The 23,272-nt window shown below is 37.0% G+C and overlaps 1 protein-coding gene across 4 annotated transcripts in view; it reads left to right on the top strand.

Annotated features, from left to right (window-relative positions):
- The window catches only part of Hmgcr (HMG coenzyme A reductase), a 239,892-nt gene that overhangs the window by 152,521 nt on the left and 64,099 nt on the right, over positions 1-23,272 (top strand). For all 4 annotated transcript variants that reach the window (XM_067157567.2, XM_067157573.2, XM_067157581.2 and 1 more), the window contains exons 5-7: positions 4,392-4,582; positions 9,887-9,993; positions 16,637-16,788. In XM_067157567.2, coding sequence (XP_067013668.2) covers positions 4,392-4,582; positions 9,887-9,993; positions 16,637-16,788 — 450 coding nt within the window. The remainder of the gene's footprint in view (positions 1-4,391; positions 4,583-9,886; positions 9,994-16,636; positions 16,789-23,272) is intronic.

Genomic DNA, 23,272 nt, shown 5'->3' with positions numbered 1-23,272 from the left:
TCCATCTACAATTCCACTAGGTAACAACACCATAAGTAAAGCTCCTGCAGTCATGTACTTAGGAGAATGGATCTCGGCAAACGAGAGAAAAAGTTTGGCCATAGACACCAGGTGCACCAAGTTAGAGAGGGTCTTTCATTCTTCTGAAAGCATCTACACCTCCAAGTACCTCTCCAAGAACCTAGAGCTGAAGCACTACAGTTCAACAGTAAGACCCTCTGTACTCTACTCTTCTGAGTGCCTCTCGATGAGTTGAAACGGCCCACTCAGGAAACTAGAACTTAAAGAGAGGAAGATCTTGAGGAGGATACTAGGAACCATAATAGAGGAAGATGGCACCTACAGGATCAGGCACAACGAGTTCTACGAATATCAAGAAGACATAGTCACATGTATGAGGAAGCAGACACACATTCAGAAAATGAAAGCATACTGGGCCAAAAAAAGCAGAAGACCTTAGCTAAGAGTTAAGACAAGCCCCGTAGTCCCTAGTAGGCCAAAACAAACTAAAAAAATGAAAATAAAATAAAGTAGCCTCAAATTAGTTTAATACAATATTCTAATCAAGAATATTCATTGTTAGTGATAGCACATCTTCCATGGTGCCGTGCAGTCTCCACACTACTGTCGTACAGCAGTCTCATTCAGCTGCTGCTGTTCCTCTTGTTGTGCTGTTACCGTCAATAAATATCCTTGAATGGAATATCACAATAGACTGATTTAAGGTTACAAAAAAATGAATTTCATTATTAACCCATATTGTCAACCTTGAACAAGTATTAAACATTTTTTGAGGATAAATTCCACCTTTACAATACAATTTGAGATTGTTCTATTGATTGGGCACATAAAATTGCACTTCAACACATACACTACCAGCGAAAAGTTTCTGGACAAGCATTGAACTGTTAAAGAATGGACTGAGATTAAAAGAAAACAACGTACCTACGCAAGGAATTGACAAATATATATTCTAAAACTAATATTTTACAATAAAACTATGTTTTTACATTACATCTGAGCAAGAAATAGACAACGTGTACATATTTACTCCCACAGATCACCAGAACAACTCTCTTCTCATCAGAGAAACCCCACTTTGCTGCAAATAGACTTTTAACTATTCTCGGCATTCTCAGAATAAGTTTTTCTAACACTGATGCAGGCATTCTGCATGATGTCCCACAGCTTTTCCAATGAAGAAAGACACTCTTCGGACTTGCCGATCTAACTCCTCCCACGGCAGCTCAATTGGATTGTGGGGGGGCATTCCATTAAAAACAATTCCCAGAGTTTTGCTTGTTTTGCAGATAATTCATGCAATAGAAGGATGTGTGTCTGGGGTCATTGTCTTGTTGGAGGACAAACCAATGTTGCGGTCCAGATCGAAGTGCATAACAAGATAGGATGTAATAGTAGTCGTTTTTGTCCAGTGTTCCTTGAATTTGGTGCAGCCTACCAACTCCACTGAATGTGAAACAACTGCAAACCATCACAGAGCCCCCTCCATGTTTCACTGTAGGTATTATACAGTAGGATGCATTTTTTCTGATGCTGAATGTCAAACATAAACTCGTCACTGTTGCCTGAATGCGAAACTTGGTTACAGTAATATATTCTGTCATTAAACAATCATTAAACATATTCATGCGAGTACATATGTTTTGTCCGGAAACTTTTGGCCGGCAGTGTAGTTTGCATTGACAGCCAATCTCAACACTGGATGTCACATGACGTACATGATCAGCAGTCTTTGTTTGGGCTGACTCTACCTACATATTATAAAAACTAAAGTGAAAATAATTATCTTGCAAAACACCAGAGAAAAAGGTGCCTGATCACTCTTGGATGAGACACCCGGTGTACATTTCCTGCAGGATGGCTCCTCAATGAGTGTTGAACACCCCATCCTGATGAAGCTGGGAAACTGTAACGAGCTTGTCAGGGGCTGAGAAGAGATGGACGTAAAAGAACTGGGATTGTTGAGAGAGCCTATCTGTTTGAAGACGGCAGTGTATGAAGATGTGGAGCTTATCCTTGCTCTTTTGTGTATTCATGTCTGTCCTTGTTTGCTCTTTCTATTGCTCCCTCCTCCCATTATGACATGCTTCTAGATATACGTACCTACAAAAGTGACAAATCAGTACAGACAGAGGCATATCCAGGATTTCCTAAAGGGAGGGGCTAACTTAAAAAAAAATTCCATACCACAAAGCAAAAACAAGTAATTGGGATATTTTACTGCTGTTGTGATGAAATTTCTCAAGTTTATTTCAAGGTAATTGTTACAGCATAGAAAATGCTAGTTAAGGTAATTTATTGATATTTCTTTCACCACAAAATTCCATTAAATAATGTTTAAAGTACTACATAAACTTTACTTTGTGCAGTTATGTATTCGCAGTTCACATCAATCAATATTTGACCAGCTAGAAATATCCAGCCTTCGTGGTTTTGACATTTATTTCCCTTTACTTATGGATGTTTGCTAATACAAGGCCATCAAGCCAGTCCTCTCCCATTGTACTTGTAGGTTTTTAGCGTACGTAAGGTCGAGAAACTTCTCTCTGTAGAGTCTGTCATGACTGGCAGGGTGGCAAATATTTGTAGCAATAGTCTAATATTGGGAAAGATGTCTTCATTACATAGACCTATTATATACAAATTTTTGGCTTTCTAGTTTCTTCTGGATGAGACGTTGTCCAATTGTCTCTTCATAGTAATATTTCTGCTCTTAATTCAGCACTTGTTGCTGAGCAATCTGCTTCATACATCTCTGTTGCTTTAATAATTCGTCTACTGTAAACATAGGGAAGCTACTGGGAATAACCCCTTCTAAGCGGGTCATTTTGTTAACATTATCACAGTCTTATTAAGGGTTCAATAAAAGGTAAGAATAGCCTACTAGTGTTCTTAGTTGACACATTCATTCTTCGAATTTGCCTGCCACTAATACGTGGGAGCCAGATTTCTGCACCCATTGAAGCAGCCATGTCATTTGCTGCAATAAAAGTGTCTTTACTACAATTTTCATGAGTATTTTTTTCTCATTATATTGAAACTTCCTATTGTGGTGCCAATGTAAGCCAATGCAGATGAAAAATATTATTTAGGATCTTGCAAAAACTTGCTTAGTTTCAAAGTGTGGGCCAAAGAGTGAACTGCTGTTTCCACACCAATGATAAATTGACTTCTTCTCAAAGCCGTGCCAAAGACAACAGCTTAACTTATTAACGTCTCACTATCTGGATCTTCTTCTATTTGTTTAAGAAGCCTTACAACATGTAACACTAGTTACTGAAATACAATGAATCTATCATGTCTTTCTAGCCAATGAGTAAGACAAAATAATTTTTACTTGGTCTTTTTTGACTCACTGATATCTGGTTCGCTAATATCACTCTTTGAAGAGCAGACATTCTTTTTCACAGAAGCAGAGACAAGCATTGTCACTGATGAGGTAACCCCTATCATATTCTTAATTTGCCTAATATCACAGCTTTTTGTAACACACAAGTTCAGTTGATGGCTGAAGCAATGTGTGTAAAATGCCAGAGTATGCTCATTTAAAATTATTGCTTGGGCTCCAATAAATTTACCTGATATATTGGATCGGACATCAAACGCCTGAGCCAGAAAATCTTGTAAGTTGAATCAAACTTTCAAACTTTTAAATGTACTTAGAGGGTGGGGGGGTAGGGGTTAAAGCCCCTCCCTGGATCTGCCTCTGAGTACAGATACCATATTTCAAATTATAAATGTTATGATTAAATTAGCCCTTATACTGAGTACTAGTACTGAACAGCATGTCATGTAGAAGGAAGTTGACACATCTTTCTGTGAGAACTTACTGGTTTGCCATTGGACTGAAGTGCAGTTAAGGATACCATTTGCTCTTAAGGATTCAGCCTTAAAATTGTAAATCGTTATATCCAGCTTAACAATTATGAATGTGCCAATTACTGAAGTAACAGAGATCAGATATTTATATTATGTTGATTTACTTGCAAGTGGCTTTATGTCGCACCAAGACAGATAGGTCTTATGGTGACGATAGGACAGGAAAGGCCTAGGAGTTGGAAGGAAGCGGCCGTGGCCTTAATTAAGGTACAGCCCCAGCATTTGCCTGGTGTGAAAATGGGAAACCATGGAAAACCATCTTCAGGGCTGCCAACAGTGGGATATGAACCCGTGTTCATTTACTAAGAGGTATTGATGGTCTGTCAAACTACAGTATATCAAATTTCCTTTATTTGTATGAAAATAAATATTTGCATTTGTAAAACATCTTATTTATCATTGCAGTAGAATATATTTTTATAACCCCTTATTTAGTATATACTATGGTCATGAAACTGAATTTATATGTCATTTTTGTGATTGATTTCCAGGGATGCTCTCTTCTTCTTCCTTCTGCTGATTGATCTCTCAAAAGCAACTGTTCTTGCTCAATTTGCTTTGAGTGCCTCTAGCCAAGATGAAGTGAAGCACAATATTGCTCGAGGCATGGCAATGTTAGGCCCAACTATCACATTGGACACCATAGTAGAAACGCTTGTCATTGGAGTGGGTACCTTGTCAGGTGAGATTTTGCTGTATTTATCCATTATGAAATTATTTCTGCCTTGCTTTTTTGTGTCACATATCAACAGACTTATATGAAGCAGTTGTTTGTATCCTGGCTGCAGCAGAAATTTGATATACTCTTAAATCATGGAGCAAGATTACATTAAACAGCTGTCCTACTCATGTTGCGTGTAACTCTTCTTTTTTATTGTAAGATGCTGATATCTTCTATCTTCTACTTTACCAACTTGCCACAAACTTCCTTTGCTCATCATTGTTTTAATTCCTGCTTTTGATCAATATTAGTAAATATTTTATCCTTATGTAAGCTATGAAAGCTTACAGGTTCCATTCCTTATCAAAAGCCTCGGTTAGGTCAATAGTGATACAGTCCATTTGACCTCCAGGATTTAAAATATTGCTTCTTCAGGCTTCTACTATCTTTGGTTAATTTGTTTCTCAAATAGACTTATTCTGCTTAAATTTTTGCCTCCCATTTTTCAGTCGTCATTGATCACCACTGATCTGCATTTAGGGCTGTCGCCCAGTTAACAGATTCAGTATCAATAGACTACCTGAAATGATTTCCAAGAAGCTGGAAATTTATCGGGCATCTCCTTGCTGAATTATTCTAATACCTAGTTCGTCTTCCTTTAAACAAATATTTGCGCCAGTTTGTTCTCTTCAGTTCCAAATTTATTTCCACAGTATGATCTTTGCTACTTTTTAAAACTCCATTTAGTCTCATTAGTGTACTAATGTCATTCCTCGCCATATCTCCACTGTCATCTTGAAATATACTACTTAGTCGAACAGCTCATCAGCTTACTCCCAGAAAGTTTGCAACATTTTCTAACACAACTCTTTTGTAAGAAATCACTCGGAACAAATCGTGCTGTTTTACGTTGGTTCTTTTCCAGATCTCGATCAAGTAATGCTGGTGAGGATCTTTCACACTGGAACCATATTCTAATTGGCATCATCCCAGTGACTTATATGTCATCTCCTTTGCATACCTTTACAAACCGTAAATAAATTAAAACTAAACAAAACTAGGAAAACATAAAGGTTCAGTAACACTGCCTTAGAAATCCCCTTTTTGTCGCTACAGGATCAGATAATGTTTCACGTATTCTAGTGCTCGGAGTTCTTTCCAGAAATTAAGCTACTCATTCAATTACCCTTATGCCTCATCCAATAGCCCTCATTTTTGTCAGCCGCGTCCCATTATCTACCCTATCAAAAGCTTTGGGTAGGTCAGTAGCGATACAGTCCATTTGACATCTTGAATCTAAAATATTGATGTATCTTACTGGAATCCTGAAAATTGAGCCTGGAATAATCTTTTCTTAGCCCGAATTGCCTTTTATCAACCCAGTTAGTAATTTTGCAACCAGTTATTAATCAGAAAGAATGCTTTCCCAGAGCCTACATGCAACACATATCAAGCTGATTGCGTTATAGTAATCTGCTTTATTTTTTATCACCCTTTGCTTTGTATTCTCCGTTTACTTGGTATAGCTCCTTCATGCAAACAGTAATCAGATAAGTACTCAAAATATGGTACTATATGCCAACCCATTGCATTTATTATACCTCCAGAATCTTATTCCACTCAAACAGGTCAGGAATGAAATGAATGAATTCCCCATCTAGCGGTGAGGATGGGAATCGTGCTGGCTGCTGAAGCCTATTGCACTCCTCTAGGGCAATGATAAATGACTGACAGATGAAGTGAAATGATATTGGCGAGTGTTGCTGGAATGAAAGATGACAGGGAAAACTGGATTACCTGGAGAAATATGTTTCCCTCCTCCACTTTGTCCAGCACAAATCTCACATGGAAGTAACGAGGATTTGAACCACAGAACCCACGAGTGAGAGACTGGCGCAGTGCCTCCTGAGCCATGGAGGCTCCCTCTATCTGGATATTATCCTTATATCCAACTATCTCTACATACTGCTGACTAAATACTTCTGCCTTCTGTAAATTCTCAGAGATGCGCTTCCCTTGTTCATTAATGATTCTTGGAATGTCCTTCCTGGAACCTGTTTTTGCCATAAAATATCTATACATGCTATTCCATTTTTCAATATAATTTGTATAATTGGCAATTGTGCTCGCCATATTGCATATTTAACTACATATTTTGTCAATTTTAGCTACATATTTATGTACATATTTCTAATTTTTATATTACATGTAATCCGAGCTCTAGTTATAATATAATGTGTATCTACCATTCTTTACCACCTTATAGATGTACCGGTTTTCACATTCCTTAATTGCTTTAAACCCATTCTACAGACTGTTTAAATTTTTATTTACTGTTTTCTGCAGATCATAATTACTTTTTAAAAACTCTCTCATGCCTGTTTTAACAACCATTTGGTACTGCCTAATAGTCCTAAATATTAAAATCTTCCTTTCTATTGCATTTATTTTTAACTACAAAAACAGCTTCACCACTTTTACCATCTATTACCCTTCGGTTTCTCTATAGAGCTCATCTGGTTTTACCCAGCACCATGTCCAAACTATTCTTCCCTGTAGTTGGTTCAACACTTTGCGATTCAGCTATCCTTCCCAGATTAATTTTTTTGCCATTTGTTGTTCATGCTTTCAGTCATTCTCATTATCTTTCCAATTAGTATTTGGTAAATTGAGATCACCCTCTACAATCACGTTCCTTTCTGTGTCGTTCCCCGCATAACTGTTCATCTTTTCAAAAAATTCTGCATCAGCATAAATAATTCTGCATCAGCATATCGCCTTCCATGTTTGTACATCCCCAAAACATCAAGTTGCCTACTGTAGTATCTTTAGAGATGAACCTAACACCCAGATTAGTCAAACAATCGGCCAGTTATTTGATTTCTTTTGTTAATTTTAGAGCTAATCATACTATTTATTCCACTTATCCCTTCATCATCGTATCTGTTGTTGGAATATTTACTTTGTAGTGAACAAGTACATGCATCTGTTACTGTTACTGTAATGATGTGTGGATTCTTGAATATATCAGAACTCTTAGTTTTTCTTTTAGTTTTTGTTTAACACATGCTGTGTTGTTGTTTATCCATCTAGGATATTCTTTATACTGGAATGGCTTTTGAACTATTACTTTGAAGCCTTGTGGGCTAAGTCTTTAACTATGTGGTTAAGGACATATGACAGCAGACACAGTGACACTGGAGTGGAGACCTTGTGTCATTGTAGTTTCAAGGACTGTTGCCCATCACTTACCAGATCTTTTGTCCTGTTTACTTCCTACAGACTCACTAGCCTTTTGATCATAAATTAATGATGTTATCCCAGAGGTTAACGGGAATCAAAACCTGCTTAGTAGAAAATCCTGTTAAAAAGAGGAGTGGTTATCCTCTGAAGATGAAAACTTTTACAATCTTCTTCTTCTTCTTCTTCTACTACTACTACTACTACTACTACTACTACTACTACTACTACTACTACTACTACTACTACTACTACTACTACTACTACTACTACTACTACTACTACTACCACTACTGTGGAGTTGCAGGTGCGAACTATACAGCACATGGGGATTTGGCCCTGTTTTACATCTGGATGCCCTTCCTGGCACCAAGCCTACATGGAGAGATGTAATCACTATTGCATGTTTCCTGTGGTGGTTAGTAGTGTGGTGTGTTGTCTGAATATGAAGAGGAGAGTGTTGGGACATACATAAACAGCCAGTCCTTGAGCTAGAAGAATTAATCAGAAGCAATTCAAATCCCTCACCTGGCCAGAAATCCAATCTAGGACCCTCTGAACCGAACGGCAGTAAACTGACCATTCAGCCAAGGAGTCGGACAGAAAGTTTACGTGATAAGAGAGAAAAAAAAAAGCAACCACCTTGAATACATGATGATGATGATGATGATGATGATGATGATGATGATGATGATGATGATGATGATGACCTAGTGCATTATAGAAACCTTGAAATTGGCAACTTAGTCATTGCTCCAGCTAGACCAGAAGCCAGTGATCAGGCATCATGAACCAGTGTTTACTAGCAGTTCATTTACGCTCCTCTAGCCAACAGCACATGAACTATTCATCCAAGTGATGCTTAATATTGCTTAACTTAGAAGATCTCACGGAATTCAATATGAAGATGAAGATAAAGCTGGAATTCACGAGGACAAATTGATGCAAATATTCGTTTATAGAAAGGGGAGTTAGGGATTGGAATAACTTACCAAGGGAGATGTTCAATAAATTTCCAATTTCTTTACAATCATTTAAGAAAAGGCTAGAGAAACAACAGATAAGGAATCTGCGACCTAGGCGACTGCCCTAAATGCAGATCAGTATTGATTGATTGATTGATTGATTGATTGATTGATTGATTGATTGATTGAACATGGCAAAAAATATTTTAAAAATACACACACACATATTTTTCTTGTTGGGTACTATTCATGCACTATACTAAACTATATTTTACAAGTAAGAATTTAGTTTGTTGACCAAATTATCTCTGAGTTTTCATTTCATCTGTCATTCATTAATCATTGCTCCAGAGGAGTGCGATAGGCTTCAGCAGCCGGCACAATTCCTATCCTCACCGCTAGATGGGGGCTTCATTCATTCCATTCCTGCCCCGGTCGAATAACTGGAAACAGGCTGTGGATTTTCAATAATTGTATAGGGTAAGATGAGCAGAACAAGATCTAGGAAATAATTATCAATATTTACTGATATCAAGGTCGTTTTTAAAATTGCTTACATTTTTAGTGATAAGCAATGTAGTAAGCAGGAGGAAGGGAGAGGGTAGGATCGAGCAGGAATAAAGCCATACATCACAGAACCACATATGTAACTTATAATGGAAGCTATTTTTCTTCATTTTAGATCTGATTAATTTTTAACTGTGAGGTTCTTTAGTCTATCGAAACTAATTGAGTATAACATTAATTTAAAAAATATGTGAAAAATAAAACATTTATGAGCAGATTGTACCTGAAAAAGATTACTTCTTGTATAATCTGTCAATAAAAGTTTTCTTTTTCAGGTATTTTCTAAATTTATGCTGTACTGAATTAGTTTTGATGGACTGAAGAACATTAAAGTTATAAATAAACAAATAAACACATAGCTAAAATATTGTAACTTTATAAAATGTGTGCTATTTACTGATAAATTATTATTACCACTTGACCAGGATAGAGAGATTTTACATATTTCTGATATTTTAATATAAAGGAATTACTTATACAGTAATTATTTTTTAATTCTCAAGATGTGTTATTAAATATATTTTGCTAATCTACATGTTTGGTTTGTGTTCAGGTGTACGACGTCTGGAGATTCTCTGCTGCTTTGCCTGTATGTCAGTCATAGTGAATTATGTTGTGTTCATGACTTTCTACCCAGCCTGCTTGTCTCTCATTCTGGAGGTAAGTTTTTTCCTATAGCTTTGTATTACCTCACAGTAACCCTGTTGATACAGCTTATTCCTTTCAAAGTTCCATTAGATGAAGCTTGCATGAATGTCTAAAACTAGATATCTGTTGTCTGTTCTGAAGCCAAATACTATATCTTAGTATATTGAATGCCAGAGTTATTCCATTCAACCAAACTGTGACAAATCTTGGAGTGACAATGAACGAAACTTTAAATTGGTCTGAATATATTGAAAGTGTCTGTAAAAAAATATTTTTGATACTTCATTCTCTTAAAGGAATAGCAATATTTTGCCTTATAAGGTGAGAGTCAAACTCATACAATTACTAGTGCTTCCCCACAAACCTACTACGCTGGCGTAGCAGGGGGAGATGGTCTTACCCGGCTTGCCGACGACTTGAGGGAAATAAAATACCTCTCGCGGACCAAACACACAACCCCTGTGGGTGGGGGATGCAGACGAAGAATACACCCACAGTATCCCCGGCCTGTTGTAAGAGGCAACTAAAAGGGGTGACCAAGGGATGATTGTATTAGAACCATGAAACTACTTGAGATTAGTACCATCACGCGGGGAACACTATGGGTCGCTTTTACTTGCGTGTAGTACCATTATGGTAGGTACCAAATTGGTTTGTGATTAGTAGCAACAGAGTGCATTGCTAGCTTCTACAGTACCTGTGATTAGTACCACGTTAGGAGCGACACCATGGTTCTGGCTTGCCTATGATTAGTACCCACTATATGAGTAACATCACGGGATAGTGCGGGTCCCTGTGGTTAGTACACGTATGTAGTGAACACCATAGATTTGTGTTGCCTGTAAATGGCATCACAATGTGCGAAACACGATAGGTTTGTATTCCATGTGAGAATGTCATTACCTGTGAGTAGTACCATACTGTGTGGAATGCCGCGAGTCTACGCTACTTTTGATTAGCACCGCAACATGACAAATACCAGTTTCTACTTTTTTTATTTAACACGTTTGCGGCCGCTCAGATATCGGCAACCATTACCGTGGTACAGTAACACTTTTTTTGTTTAAGGGAGTTCATTTCTGTGTCCTTATGCATTTTAGATTATTATTTTAATTATTTCAATATTATTTATGTGCATACGAGCCATGACGCACACGCTGCGTCAGCGGCACTACCGATGAGCTTTTCGCCTTCGGTGCTGTTTGACCCAGCATGTGCGTCATGACTTGATAATGAAGTGGAACGAGGAAAATAATGTTTTGTTCGATTGTAGAACTTCTTTACAAGAGAAAAATAAGTTTTTGAAAATTTCACACACAAGAACTGTGCAGTAGCATCTTATTATTGCTGTGTGAACAATGTATACTTACATTACTCCATAAGCTGTACAATGTAACCAGTCAATACAGTGTGCTACTTTTCAGTGACATTTCCTCATAAAAATAACTCTTCTGCAAATGCGTTACATTCAGTTACAATGTTATTCAGCAACTTGTCATCTGCAAGCAAGCGAAAATAATCAATAGGTTTCGCGTCATTTGGCAGTGGAACATTCATTCTCGGCCGACCAATAAAGTGCATTTGTTTCACTGAAGACGAATCTGAACTCCAAGAAATGACCCCTGAAATATTGCCCATATTATTTGGCGGGAGATTTGGAGATGAGATAGTCTTCCTCATCTTCTGTAATGTGAGAATTGGGAGTAGATGCTCGACACACACATCCGTGATTAAAATTCTCACTGTTCACACTGTCATCACTATCAATGCTGTCACTGTCACTAGCGTTCAGGAGAGCTTCCAGACTATCATCATTAATTGCAAATCGCCTGTTTATTCCGCTAAGACGGGGTTTCTTCCAGTGAGAAGGTTCTGAAACTTCACTGTTCCCTCTTGATATCGCAGAAATGTATGCCGACTTGTAATGACTACAGAGATTTAATTAACAATTGATCTGATGCCCGGATGGCGCATATGCTTAATAACACCTTAACAATACACAGATAAGAGGTCTATTTGTTTACATACATATTGGCGGAAATACGAGCTTTAATATTTGGCGCGGAATGTGACGCACGTGTGTCGTCATCGGCACTGAGTGAAAGTGGAGTCATGACGCATATGTGTTGTCATCGGCCGCGAACGTGTTAATGTCAAAAAAATTCATTTTGGTCCGTATTGAATCCAGATTTACATTAAGGAGTGAGGGTAATTGTTTCCACCTATTCAATACCCTCTCTCTTTAATGTTTCTACTTTCCTAGCGATAAGTACCATTATGAGGGGCTGATGACTTGGATTTTGGACCCCTTTAGACTAAAAGCATCATCAATTCAGTATTATGCTATAGACGCAGTCCCTTGGTCAGTAATACTATTGTTTCATGTCAGTTTCTGTGAATGAGAGATATTGCGGGTCAGATCAACTGATTGTTTTAAATTCATATCCATCCATTCATTCTTCGTCCTCACGTTTTGAATTCTGGTCAGTGGAGAATTTTGGACTTTTAATTTGTTATTCCATTTTGTCTCATTTCGTATCATTAGGGGCCGATGACCTAGATGTTAGGCTCCTTTAAACAACAAGCATCATCATCATCATCATCATCACTAGTGCTTCCCATCCTTGACTACTGTGTCGTCATTCTTGTAGATGCAACAAAAGAGCACACTTTGAAACTTCAGCGAGAACTGAATTGTTGCCTTAGATTTATTTAGAGGTCTGTGTTATGATACACGTCACCCCATACAATCACACTATTTCATGGCTGAAACCTGATAAACGACAAAAATATTTGTCCTCCTTTCACAGCGGTAATACCCGCTGTGGTTCCTCCCTTTCTATTCCTGTTCACCGATCCTCTTTGTATAACAATTCTTTTATTGTGACGGGTTCCAGACTTTGGAATTCCCTGCCTGTCAGTGTCAGAAATACCACCTTATTACTTACATTTTAAGACTGCTTGCCGAGACTACTTGCTGAATGCAGCTGACCAATTTGTGTGACTGGATGAGTGAATGACTGTGAGATAGAAAAGTGTTATGTATTACTGTGTATATTATTATTTACTATATATTATTTTAGGTACTCTTAAGCTCTGCTCTCAAAGATGTATCATTACAGTGGTTAAATGAAAGAGAGGGTGCAGTTTATTAACTGAGCAAGTAATTTCATTGGTCACATATTGGGAAAGTACCTATTGTAGGTTCTGTAAGTAATGACAGAGGCTTACCACCCGTTTCTGTATTTCAAAAGCATGTACTGCCAAACAAGGTTTTTCTTGCTGTAGGTGCCCAAAGTGTCACGTTTTATAAGTGTATGTTCATTGTACATGGAGCATCACCATCTTGGCCTTGTTTACTCATTTCATCAATGACCACCTGTATATCTGACTGAACACCACTTTCTACTTACTGCCCATGAGTAAAAACTGATTTAGGTAGATAGATTGCAATCAATTTTCCTAAAAGTAAAGCCATTCCCATTACAATACGCTGGAAGATCCAAGTGAACTAAGTGGCCACTGGCCAAGGTGATTTGAATCTGCCAACCATCTAGCAGTCATGTGATTCTCCCTCCACTTGACTGTCTCATGATGTCATTGAATTCTTTCAATAAGCACTCACTGGTTTTTCATGTAGTACAATTTTTCTTCCTGAATGTCTTGCCACTAGAATTTCTTTGACTATGGAGGTCCTAGAATGAACCATCTCCCAAGGTTATATGATGTACCAAACTCCCACAGTTTTGTGTTCTTTACGGAATTATACTACAGGGTTTCATAGAGCACCGTAGTTGATGTATGGTTTTTGAGTCATTTGCTATCATGTATGGTTGTGCATTATTATGCAAGTTTATAAAGTCTTTCCTGTTTCCATTTCAGTTTCTGATGCAAACTGTCAGTTCATCACAGTATGTAGAGAAAATGATGCCTTTCATCTGCACTTTTGAATCTATCTTACAGTCCACCATGATGTAACACAATTTTCAATTTTCTATGGAGTGAACTTTTATTTAACATGTTGCTGCAGGGGTTCAACCTACCAGATTGCTTATTTTTGTTTTACAATGCCAACCTGTGATGTTTTGAGGAAACTCTTAAATCTGAATATTCTTCTTCTTTCTTTCTTTCTTACCGAGCTCGATAGCTGCAGTCGCTTAAGTGCGGCCAGTATCCAGTATTCGGGAGATAGTAGGTTCAAACCCCACTGTCGGCAGCCCTGAAAATGGTTTTCCGTGGTTTCTCATTTTCACACCAGGCAAATGCTGGGGCTGTACCTTAATTAAGGCCACGGCCGTTTCCTTCCCACTCCTAGCCCTTCCCTGTCCCATTGTCGCCATAAGACCTATCTGTGTCGGTGCGACGTAAAGCAACTAGCAAAAAAAGCTTTCTTTCTTTCTTTCTTTCTTTCTTTCTTTCTCCTTTTCCCCCGTTCCGAGAACAGGTGTTAAACGTACTACAGATAGATACAGTCATTATTGTCATAAACAGTTTGTTTATCACCATTCATTTAGTATTGTCTCTGATACCGTAATCGTAAGTGGTTCTTCTGTTGACCAGAAACAGTCAGTGTTCGATGCTCAGTTTCCATTTTACTCCATGTTCAAATGCTGAGTGGTGGTTGACCAGGTTCAGCTAAAAACAGGACTAACTTCATTTTTATCTTGAATTCCTTGGGATTGATTGATGCTAGTTGTTTTAAGGGGTCCTGATTAATCTTTATCATAATTTCCAAAGTTTCCCAGATGTTTAAAAAAGAAGCACTCACTGCTTTTTCCTGTAGTACAGTTATTTTTTCTGAACATCTTGCCACTAGAATTTCTTTTTCTCCATGTCTGACCTCACACTTGTTTCCTTTACCTCTGATGGTAATTTTTCTTTCGGTTCATTATTAAAACATATCCTTCTTGTTCTCATTTACTGCAAGCCTGAATCTGAATTCTGTACTTTCCAACCCATCCCAAAGTCATCCGAGCCGTGTCTGTACAGGCCATTTATGCCCTTGGGGAGGTAGAAGGTAGTGGCTTCCAATAGCTTATAAATCTCATATTTTGTCCCCTATTGGCTCAACACAACTAAGGTTATAAGGAGATTCCCACCTTCCAATACTAGTCAAATTTTTATAATAATTTTATTGATTACATGACATAATTCAGCCTAATCTCTAGATATATATTAAATAGGACATGTTTCGTTCCGATTATAGAACATCTTCAGCAAGAAGATTTAATAAAAATGGCAAGACAATTAAAACACATGCAATGATTATGGTGACAAAATAAAATGTTCAATCATGTTGGGTTAAAATTTCCAAGTCACTGTCCAAGTGATGAAGTAAAGTCAGTGTAAGAGGTCTTCTTATGCTGGAGGCATGTATGTTTGTTGATCTTGAAGATAAAACTAGTAATATAAAAGATTTTCTTACAATATGAATGTCAGGGGAACTCTTAGAAAACAACCGTAGTTGACGTTGAGTTGAAGTTAGACTACTAAAATGAGTCTCATAGTCGGTCGTGTCGTATTTAACGTCATCTCTTATGCCATGTCATCAACTGACTCAACTGACAGTCAGTTAATGACATGGCGTAAGGGATGACGTTAAATACGACACGACCGACTATGAGACTCATTTTAGTAGTCTAACTTCAACTCAACGTCAACTACGGTTGTTTTTTAAGAGTTCCCCTGACATCCATATTGTAAGAAAATCTTTTATATTACTAGTTTTATCTTCAAGATCAACAAACATACACGCCTCCAGCATAAGAAGACCCCGTACGCCGATTTTACTTCGTCACTTGGACGCTGACTTGTTGGAAATTTTAACCCAACATGAATGAACATTTTATTTTGTCACCATAATCATTGCATGTGTTTTAATTATCTTGTCATTTTTATTAAATCTTTTAGCTGAAGATGTTCCGTAATCGGAATGAAACATGTCCTATTTAATATATATCTAGAGATTAGGCTGAATTATTTCATGTAATCTATAAAATTATTATAAAAAATTGACAAGTATTGGAAGGTAGGAATCTCCTTATAACTTAACCTTAGTTGTGGGGAATTAACCTACTCCTAATTTCTGGTGTTTTTTATTTTTTTTTTTGCTAGGGGCTTTACGTCGCGCCGACACAGATAGGTCTTATGGCGACAATGGGATAGGAAAGGCCTAGGAGTTGGAAGGAAGCGGCCGTGGCCTTAATTAAGGTACAGCCCCAGCATTTGCCTGGTGTGAAAATGGGAAACCACGGAAAACCATTTTCAGGGCTGCCGATAGTGGGATTCGAACCTACTATCTCCCGGATGCAAGCTCACAGCCGCACGCCTCTACGCGCACGGCCAACTCGCCCGGTAATTTCTGGTGTAGGCTTAGCCTTTCTATAAGTGGAATCCTGGGGAATGAAACTCGTGTCCTTCCAGATGAACTAAGCATGCCTTCATTGCTTTAGCTAGGCAGCCCCTTCCTCTCTCATTATCTTTGTTAAATGGTATTTTTTACTTATTACAGTCATTGTATTTCTCTCAACATCTTTTTGATAAAGGATGTGGGGAAACTGAAAATTTATCTTTATGAAAATTATTAAGTTGTTATTTCCTGTTTCTGAGAACATTATACTCATTTATGTTTTTTTTTTTCTTCTTTCTGTTTTAGTTATCAAGGTGTGGCCAAGGAGGTCGTCCAGCTTGGCATGACAAGTCTCTTATAATGCGAGCTTTACATGAAGAAGACCAAAAACCCAACCCTGTTGTGCAAAGGGTAAAAGTCATCATGTCTGCAGGACTTATGCTAGTGCATGCTCATAGGTAAATTTTCCTTCATCTTTTTACTAAAATGTAATGTAATCCTATGAGGTGTACTGTCTATTGACAATAGTATTGCTTGTTCTCTCTTTGATTGTTTATTTCTTTCTGCAGTAGTGGCGATTATGGGGTGGGGATGCTATCCACCCACTTTGTGGAGAAAACATAAACATTTTTTATTTCATTTTAGCCGGCTAAAGCTAGGAATTATAGAAAAAAGCAATTTGTACAAGCCCTGTTGTTTTATCAGCTGATTCATTCCTTTATTTTCTTTAATTAACAACATTTTTAGCAGTAATACGCACAAAATGTTGTTCGTCACAGCTAACCGATTTGCATAGCACCGTGGCATGTAGTGGAGACTTTGCATGTGCTGTGAGGAAGGGTAGCAGGTGTGTATATATATGTTTTTGCCAAGGTCATGGACACTGAGGTATGATTCACCTGCTTGCCATGCGCATTCAGCAGTGTGGCAGCCTCTTTAGTGTCTTTTAGTTTCTTTTAGTTTCTTAGTGTGTATATAAATACTAAATGGTTTTTGTTGTATAATCACACCGTTCTTGTATTTAATTTAATACATATGTAATACTAGCAAGATACCTGTGCTTCGCTACGGTATTATACTGAAATTTATAATTGAATGCTTAACGTTTTATATATAAACCGCCGAAATTCTCGATCTAACTCGTTTTTTGAGAGAATCCGGCAAATTTCGCGATCTGACTCGTTTTCTGAGCGATTACGGCAAAGTTACTCACATTTTTCAATCTTTCTTTCCAGCAATCGACTTCGTATTTCCCGGGCTAGGTCCAGGTATTCCACCCGGTCAGTTGGGTCCTTAAACCTTTGCCATCTTTTCCTATAAGCATTTTTAATATGGATCAAATCCTTGAGGAGATCCAGAGTGGTGGTGTCTTGGGTGCCTTGGCGGTACTGAACCCGCGACCGGACTGCATTTGTAGTCACTACCCGGCCAGGTCCCATTTCCAGCGAAGTCCGAACATTTTGACGATGGTCCAGAACATTTTTATTTTTATTATTAGTGAGGGTGATATTAGTTGAATGGTTATTATTATTATTATTATTATTATTATTATTATTATTATTATTATTATTATTATTATTATTATTATTATTATTATTATTATTATTATTATTATTATTATTATTATTATTATTGATGTTCTGGACCCCACAGCAAGATGCAAGACCGCTACTTGGCGGTAAATTACATCTGCTGCCATTGTCATTGCTGACAATGTGACCAGCACCATTGTCGCGCGTAGGCAAGTGCGCAGGATTACTGGCGATACGAATGATATACTACCATGCATTATTGACCTTATTATAGAGGTGAACAATTGCACGGTTAATATTATTCCTAACGTTTATTTCAAATGTGTCCGGCTCCATGGCTAAATGGTTAGCGTGCTGGCCTTTGGTCACAGGGTCCCGGGTTCGATTCTCGGCAGGGTCAGGAACTTTAACCTTAATTGGTTAACTTCGCTGGCACGGGGGCTGGGTGTATGTGTCGTCTTCATCATCATTTCATCTTCATCACAACGCGCAGGTCGCCTACGGACGTCAAATAAAAAGACCTGCATCTGGCGAGCCGAACTTGTCCTCGGACACTCCCGGCAATAAAAGCCATACGCCATTTCATTTCAAATGTGTTTTTTTATTTATATGCCAAGAGAATCTACTGTAATCTAACTTTTAAGTTCTCCAAAGGAAAAGATGGCTCTTAAAAATGAACCCAGAAAAGATTCAAAATGACCGGTTTATGACAGGAATAAGTACATTATGAACAGTAAAATCAATTGGTCTCAACTCCTTCTTCACCCCACTGCCGTTAAGTTGATTTCCCCCCCCCCCCCCCTCCAAAAAAAGGAAGGCGTGTTTCTTTATGTTTAAAGGAGATTCCAAATACCAATGCTCACGTCTGTTACCTTCAGTTTTGAGATATAAGTATCCCCATAAAAAGAATTCAGTTTCTTTTCACTTCCTTTCACACTCCCCTACCCCCCCTCCCAAGTGAATTTTCCGGCAAAAAATACTTGTTTCTTTAATAGTAAAGGATATTCTAAATACAATTTATCCCTACTCTAACATCTTCAGTTTTTGAGATATGTGTCCCGATAAAAGGAATGCAACTTCTTTTCACCCCCGCCCCCAAGATGGTCCCCCACCCACAAAATGTTTTCTCTTTGTTTCTAATGGGGATCCAAATACTAATTTTCACGTCTGTAACAACTTTCGTTTCTATTAGATGTAAGTATCCTCATACAAATAATTCAACTAATTTTTCAATTCACCCTCCCCCCTTTAAGTGGATTTCAGAAAACAAAAAATACCTATTTCTTTATTTTTAAAGGAGATTCCAAATGCCAATGATCATGTCTGTTACCTTAAGTTTTGAGATATAAGTATCCCCATAAAAAAGAAATAACTTTTTCACTTCCTTTCACCCCCCCCCCCCCTTTAGTGAATTTTCCGGCAAAACATACTTGTTTCTTTAATAGTAAAGGATCCTCTAAATACCAATTATCACGACTGTAACATCTTCAGTTGTTGAGATATGTGTCCTCATAAAAGAAATTAAACTCCATTTCAGCCCAGACTCTAAGATGATTCCCCCTCCCCCAAAAATGCGTTTTTCTTTGTTTTTAAAGGAGATCAAAATACTAATTTTCACGTCAGTAACAACTTTATTTTTTATTAGTATCCTCATTCAAATAATTTTTCAATTCTTTCTCCTCCCCCCCCCCCACTTCATTGGATTTTCTGAGAATACGTGTTTCTCTACTTTTAAATCAGGTTCCAAATACCATTTTTAAGTCTGCAACATTTTTCGCTTTCGAGATAATAGTATCTTCATACAAATAATTCAACTAATTTTTCAATTTCCTCCCTTTAAGTGGATTTCCAAAAATGAAAAATATGTATTTCTTTATTTTTAAAGGAGATTCCAAATACTAAATTTCACGTCTGTAACATCTTCAGTTTTTGAGATATCAGAATCCTAATTGAAAGAATTCAACCCCATTTTCAGACACTTTTACCCCCCTACCCACACAAGTGTTTTTTCCGAAAGAAACTACATGCTTCTTTACTTTAAATAGTGATTAAAAATACCATTTTTCACTTCTGTAACATGTTAAGTTTTTGATATATACTGTAGAAATGCTCATTTTAAAATTTCAACCGCTTTTAAGTTCCCCTTAAGTGGAGTTTACAAAAACAAATCATCTATGTTTCTTTATTTTTTCAGGAGATTCCAAGTACCACTTTTTACGTCTGTAACATTTTATGTTTCTGAGATAGACTGTATCTTTCTAAAAATTCACCCAATTAGTCACTCCTGTTTAACCCCCATTGATTGGATTTTCTAAAAACAAAATATACATGTTTCTTCATTTTTAAAGGAGATCCCAAAATACAAATGTTCAGGTCTACAATATCTTCAGTTTCTGAGATATATGATTCCTCATTAAAGTCATTCAACCGTTTTTTCACCCCTTTTCACCCCTCCTATCTGTATTTTCCGAAAACAAAAAAATTAGTGTTTATTTTTAAAGGAGATTCTAAATACCCATTTTTACATCTGTAAACTTTTAAAATTTAGAGATATAGATACACTCATTTTAAAAATTCCCCCCTTTTCACCCCCATTAATTGGATTTTCCAAAAACTAAGAAATACGTGTTTCTTTATTTTTAAAGGAGATCCCAAATACAAATTTTGAGGTCTATAATTTCTTCAGTTTCCTAGATATAAGATTCCTCATTAAAGTCATTCAAACCCTTTTTGACCCTTTTTCACCCCTCCTATCGGCATTTTCCGGAAACAAAAAATACGTGTTTCTTTATTTTTAAAGGAGATTCTAAATACCAATTTTTACATGTGTAAACTTTTAAAGATTAGAGATATAGATACACTCATTTTCAAAATTCACCCTCTTAGCGAAGGAATATCCAAAAAACCTCCCTTAGTGAACATCTGCATTGTAATATAAATGCATCCTCAAAATTTCATTCTTTATGTCCGGTAGTTTTGGCTCGGTGATGATGAATCAGTCAGTCAGTCAGTCAGGACAAGTTATTTTATATATATATAGATTGTTCCTTTGGTGAAAGTTTTATTGAATCAAATTCTCTAAAAACTACCCTATTATTACTGCAGTTAAATTGGCCAAAATTCATTCAGAGAGCATCAATAAAACTTACCATTTTGTAGCTCTGATTTTCAGTTTTGATGTATATAACCCCCCGGCTCGCTATATCCCACAAACACGGGTACCTTTTGTTGTCTGTTGCCCCCCACTTCTAATTCCCAATTGCCGCTACTGGTCAGATCAATATTGTACTACTTTGTTACACTACTCTTAAAATGGAGACTTCTGTGTAAAATAATAAGCATTTTGTAGCTTACAGTACATTATTAGTTAAACTGCCATGTTTTTCCTGAATTATGAGTTCAAAATTTTGTTGTGGTGATAAGGAGAAGATTTTTCTTGTTTTAAAATCCTTAGAACAAAATTTTGGAGCCTTATTTCTTAAAATTATGTGAAATTTTGTGTTTTAGTGAGATTTTTATTTTTAGGGTGACTATTTAAGGCTTTCTCTTATTCAGATAAGTAGGGATTCTCTCATCACCATTGCATCCTGGTTCAAATCTTGGTTATTGCATGTAACATTTGTGCTGTTGAAGTTGAAAATTGGTATTAGGAAACATGAGATTCTATTTTATTTTGTGAAATCTCTTCTAGACTGCTCTTACCACCATATGAAGGTATTTGAAAATAAAGAATGTTATCGAATGTAACGAATGTTAGGTCATATAATTGTCTCCTTGTTCCGCTGCAGTGATATATTTGATGAGGATTTCTCTGTTGTCAGAGGGTATCCAGTTGCATCAACAATACAAGGAAACTGCCAGTACAGTATTGTGAAAACAAGAAAGTGTGGGAGATCAATAACTTATTGGTGGAATTCTGTTGATGTATATATACACACACACGCACGCACGCACGCACGCACGCACGCACGCACGCACGCACGCACGCACGCACGCACACTATGTTCAGGGCGGGAACGTAAAAGAAATCCAGGCTAGCTTAATCTCCGGGTTTGATGTTTATATATATATATATATTTTAACGTGGGTTCCAAAAAGAAGACGGCATCTTAATAAACGTCTTATTTGCCAGTAATGATGATGGACGTCTCCGTCCTATGAATCATTGGCTCTGAAATTATTTATAGAAAATAATATTGCCTATCCATGTGATTTAATGTATGCCACCCTTATCATTCAGGAAAATATAAATTTATGGTAGAAATACTAGGTTAAAATTTATCAAATCAATGACCGACACTTCCTACAATGATTCATTGTGATGATCTAATCCCGCCGTAACATATTATAACTACCACAACACGTCACTATCGTAGGATATGGATTCTCTATCAATGAAATATAATCGTGGTATCACAAACATAAATGATCTTAGCTTGCATCAAATAACATCATCCATTTCATTTCATCTTTCTCTTTAAAAAAATCATTTTCTTCTTTTACCATCATAGCAGTATATATTCTGTCTTTCCATTCTTCATTATAGTCATATAACATCACAACATTACCTTCATTTCTCATATCATATCATATCTTTTCCATTTCTTTCCAATAACCCTCATATATAACTTAACTTGATGCTTAAAATCATTTAATTTCCAATTATTCACTGCAATGGATCAGTATCTTCATATATATTCTCAACATGTCTTTCGCTTATTCTCAAATTCATATATATTACCCTACTGTGATTTCCTATGGCAATATCTAACCTTCATATTTCAATATATCAATCATCACTTCACATATAACCTTGAAGTGTTCTACCAGTCTGCACTTCACATTTCACATGGCATAACCTGCCAATATTCTTTGGTTTCATTGCAATGGTATTATCATATTATTCATAAAACACTCTCTAATTAGAATGGTCTTGTCTTTTAGGAAGAATACCAATTTCCATGTATGTTGACACAAAAGTATAACTATTGTGCGAGAATCTGACATAATTGAATCATTTTGAAGGTATTAATGATCTAACATTTACTTATAAACAACTAAAATGTCTACATTTGAATTTATATTGCAATCATTTACCTTAATTTAAGGAATAACTTACCTTTGCCCTTTGGCTCTGGGATTGGTTTATGTCTGCATCGTTATCTGAGGTTCTGGTTTGACGTTCACACTCCGCCGCTGGCCACCGAGATGTTCTCGGAGATGTGGTCACTCTTTGCCATCATCTCAGCTTGGCCTCATCCAGACAATCTGCCCCATAGTCTTTTTAAAAATGCATGGTGGTCTCGTCTTGCGCAATAGGAAGATAAAAATACATATATGAAGTTAGCTGCAACATTACGCTGTATTCAAGGCCTTCTAACATAACAGTTTCAATGAGAATCCATTCATA

This window comes from Anabrus simplex, chromosome 1, assembly GCF_040414725.1.
Source record: "Anabrus simplex isolate iqAnaSimp1 chromosome 1, ASM4041472v1, whole genome shotgun sequence".
Classification (NCBI taxonomy): Eukaryota; Metazoa; Arthropoda; class Insecta; order Orthoptera; family Tettigoniidae; genus Anabrus; species Anabrus simplex.
This window is presented reverse-complemented; position numbering and strand designations above follow the sequence as displayed.